Here is a 3,249-nt window from a genome sequence, read left to right as displayed (position 1 = left end):
AGAGACAGGAGCCGGTCGTCCCAGGGCTACTGAACCCGAGATGAGACAGAGTACATGTGAGGGACTGAATTCTCAACTGAGAACCTGGAGAAGCTCCACAGCCACAGGGGGCCAGGGAGTACAGTACTGGGTGGCACAGCCCTCATGGTGTCACAGAGGCCAGCTCTCTGGCTCCTGGTGGCCAGGAGCTCACCCTACTCTGGGGCACAGCATGTGTGGGCCAGGAACCCCTCATCCTCAAAGGCACTTCATCTCAGTCCTAGATCCAAGCTTATCTGTGTCATCCTGGGATGACATCCTCAGCAGCAAATAGACCCCCACCCCCACCCCGTGTACACTGGACCTGGGGCCTGATCCCTCGCACCAGAAAAACCCACCAAAAAATGTGACACCCCGATAGAAAGCAAGCCCGGCCAGGAATCCCTTCCTTTGATGCTTTATTTCCTTCACAGTTTACACCGCTTGCGTTTACTCTATGTGCTCTTTGTTGGTCTTTACGCCTTCTCATGCAAAACTCCTCACACAAGAACCTAATTTCTACCGTCAGGAGGCACATGGGTCTTTTTCTGTTATGGGACAGGGTCTCACTAAGTCACTCAGTTGCCCTGGCTGGGCTCTAACTTGGGATGCTTCTACCTCAGCCTCCCAGAGGGCTAGGACGGCAGGTGTCACCACACCAGGCCAGCACATCTGTCAGTCTATGCAGAACATAGTGTACTTGGGATCTCGCACCAGGTGATAGACAGTAAGTGCTTGACAGCGTCCTGTGAAAACTGCACTCACGGCCACCCAAAAAATACCCTCTGGTCGCGCTCCCAGACTGGCAGCCTAGCAGTACCAGGGCACCAACGGCTGTGTGTCCATGGGGCCATGGGCCACCTGCCCATCACCGAAGATCCCGGGAGGAGACAGCGGGACAGAATCAAGTTCCACTGGGCTGAGGAGCACCAGAGGGACGCAGGGTTGCTCGGGTCGGAATAGGCTGCGTTGACCGAGGGCTGCTGACCTTGTTAAAGCGGTCGTGGGGCACGTACTGCAGCACGATGGGCTCCATGGTGATCACGTTGGCGAACTGCACCTCGGGGATGTAGAGGGCACACACCACGTGCGCCCAGCCTGGGCAGTGCAGGGCTGGCCTCAGTGACCCGCCCGGCCACAGCACTCCACCCCTGGGGCAAACTGCTCCTGTCCCCCGCAGGCAGGGGTTCCCAGGGACCCCTCCAACCCCACCTCCCTAGACCTTGCTCAAGGTGGCAGGGGCCCAGCCCCTCACCTCCATTGTCGGTCCTCTTCAATGCCCCATCTTTGTGCGGACACAGCTCACACCTCTGCCAAAGCAAAGAGCACAGGGACTGGATTGGGGACGAGCAGGATGAGCATCCCCAAGATATCAGAGGGCCCCACGTATAGTAATGGAGGCAGGGGAGATTGGCCCGGGCTGAGAGCTCAAGAAGCTCCAGTGGTGACAGAAGCCAATTTGAGATCTCTCTACTTCAGCAGCTTTGAAAACTTCCAATAAAAAAGTTCAAACAAAGAACCGCAATGGCCAGGGCAGGAGGAGGGATGCTCCTGCCCTGAAGACGGGGTTGACAACAGGTACGCAGGCACAGGAAGTCTTGGGCTGGGCGGGTGACAGCCGAGTCCCCCCCCAGCTTCAGGCAGGCCTTCCCCTGCCCCCACAGGAACCACTCAGGTCAATGGGGGAGGGGAGTGGCGCAGAACTCACCACCCTGGCTGCTCGCTCCTGAGATTCACACTTCCGGCAGAACCAGGGTCCTGTTGGCACCTGGACGATGCCATAGCAAGCTAGGAGTGAGGGAGGAGTCGGAAGCAAAGCTGTCAGCCAGCGCTTTTTCCCAGAGGAATGGGGGTTAAGGAAGTGGATCTAAAGGAATAGAGCTATGTGTGCCTGTAATCCAGCCTGTGAAGCCAGTACTCGGGAGGCTGAGACAGGGAGGATGGCCAGCCTGTGTAACACAGAGTCCAGAGCCAGCCCGAAATACAAAGCAAGACCCTGTCTCAATAAATACATGAAACTGAAAATCTAGAGTCAGTTCCAGCACGGGTGGGGGCTGCTTCCCTACCCGTGCGAGGTCACATGCTAAGACATCAGGATCACTAACAACGCCCAACCGCAAAAGGCCAGCCCCCAGCGACACTACTACTCAACTCCAAACCCTAGAAGTCTTGAGTCCTTGACCTTAAACTTCTAGATCTTCCCCCCATGCGCCTTTTTCTGGACCTGGTTCCGATTCCCGCCCCGAGCTGTCTACCCCGGACTCGGCACCCTCAGAACGGAGAAACACCACTTGTCAACGTCAAACACGTTTTGTTGTTATGGGGGGTGGCGCCTCTTAAAGGGCCAGTAAGGGACCGGGCAGGGAAGTCGGGGTCCAGGAGTCTCCCGTTCTGCCTCTTTAACTATCACAGGTGCAGGTCAAAAGTCAAGAACCCGGGCAGGTGCGGCGCAGGTCCCCGAGAGGCGCGTGGCAGGAAGAGCGGGCAGCCCCACTTTGAGAGCTGTCCCGGAAAGGGGGAGTCCGGAGAGCCCTGCCAGGCGGGCGGGAGATGCCAGCCTGCGCCCTGGGCAAGATTCCTCAAGGAGTTAACTCCGAGCCATGTGCTGCCGGGGGAAACTCCGCGCCTCCTCCCCGCGCTCCGGCCCCCCGCGCGCCCGCGCCCGGGTCCCGGCTCCTCCCCGAGGGCGCCCGGAGTCCGTGCTCCCCCGGGACCCGCTCCTCCCGCCCCAGCGCGCTCCTCCCAGCCTCCGGAAGCGCGGGGGGATGACCCCCCCTTGACCTCTTCCTCCCCGAGCCGGGACCAAAATAACCGGGCGGGAGGGGACGCCGCGCAGGTAAACATCGCCCCGACACCCGCGGCGCCGGGCGCAGGGAGTTCGCCGCCCGCTCCCCGGACTCTCCCCAAACTCCCTCAACTTGGGGTGGGGGGCGCAGGACGGGAACAATAGGCGAGAAAACAATGCCTGACCCGGTCCTACAGGACCCGGCGGGGGGAGCCCCGCGCCGCACGCCCGGCCAGGTGTGGGGGAGGGGCGCGCGCCCCAGGAGGCTCGGGAGGGCGCGGCCGGGGGCGCCCCGCGCGTGCACCACCCCGGGGCCCCGTACCTTGGTGGACGGCCACGCTGCACGCGTGCCCATCGCAGTAGACCAGCGGGTTCTCGGCCCAGCCCCTCTCGTCCGAGCACACGCAGCAGCCTCCTACCATCTCCTTCATGCTCCCATGAACTCG

At 61.0% G+C, this 3,249-nt stretch overlaps 1 protein-coding gene across 2 annotated transcripts in view; it reads right to left on the bottom strand.

Annotated features, from left to right (window-relative positions):
• Mllt6 (MLLT6, PHD finger containing) overlaps window positions 1-3,249 on the bottom strand; it is a 39,009-nt gene that overhangs the window by 17,009 nt on the left and 18,751 nt on the right. For both annotated transcript variants that reach the window (XM_023717915.1, XM_023717916.1), the window contains exons 2-5: window positions 3,126-3,249; window positions 1,727-1,806; window positions 1,274-1,328; window positions 1,007-1,116 (exon numbers count right to left, since the gene is read on the bottom strand). The exon at window positions 3,126-3,249 is cut by the window's right edge and continues 2 nt beyond it. In XM_023717915.1, the coding sequence (XP_023573683.1) occupies window positions 1,007-1,116; window positions 1,274-1,328; window positions 1,727-1,806; window positions 3,126-3,234 (354 nt within the window). In that variant the 5' untranslated portion in view covers window positions 3,235-3,249. The remainder of the gene's footprint in view (window positions 1-1,006; window positions 1,117-1,273; window positions 1,329-1,726; window positions 1,807-3,125) is intronic.

Source organism: Octodon degus, unplaced genomic scaffold (assembly GCF_000260255.1).
Source record: "Octodon degus isolate 3935 unplaced genomic scaffold, OctDeg1.0 scaffold00056, whole genome shotgun sequence".
Lineage (NCBI taxonomy): Eukaryota > Metazoa > Chordata > Mammalia > Rodentia > Octodontidae > Octodon > Octodon degus.
This window is presented reverse-complemented; position numbering and strand designations above follow the sequence as displayed.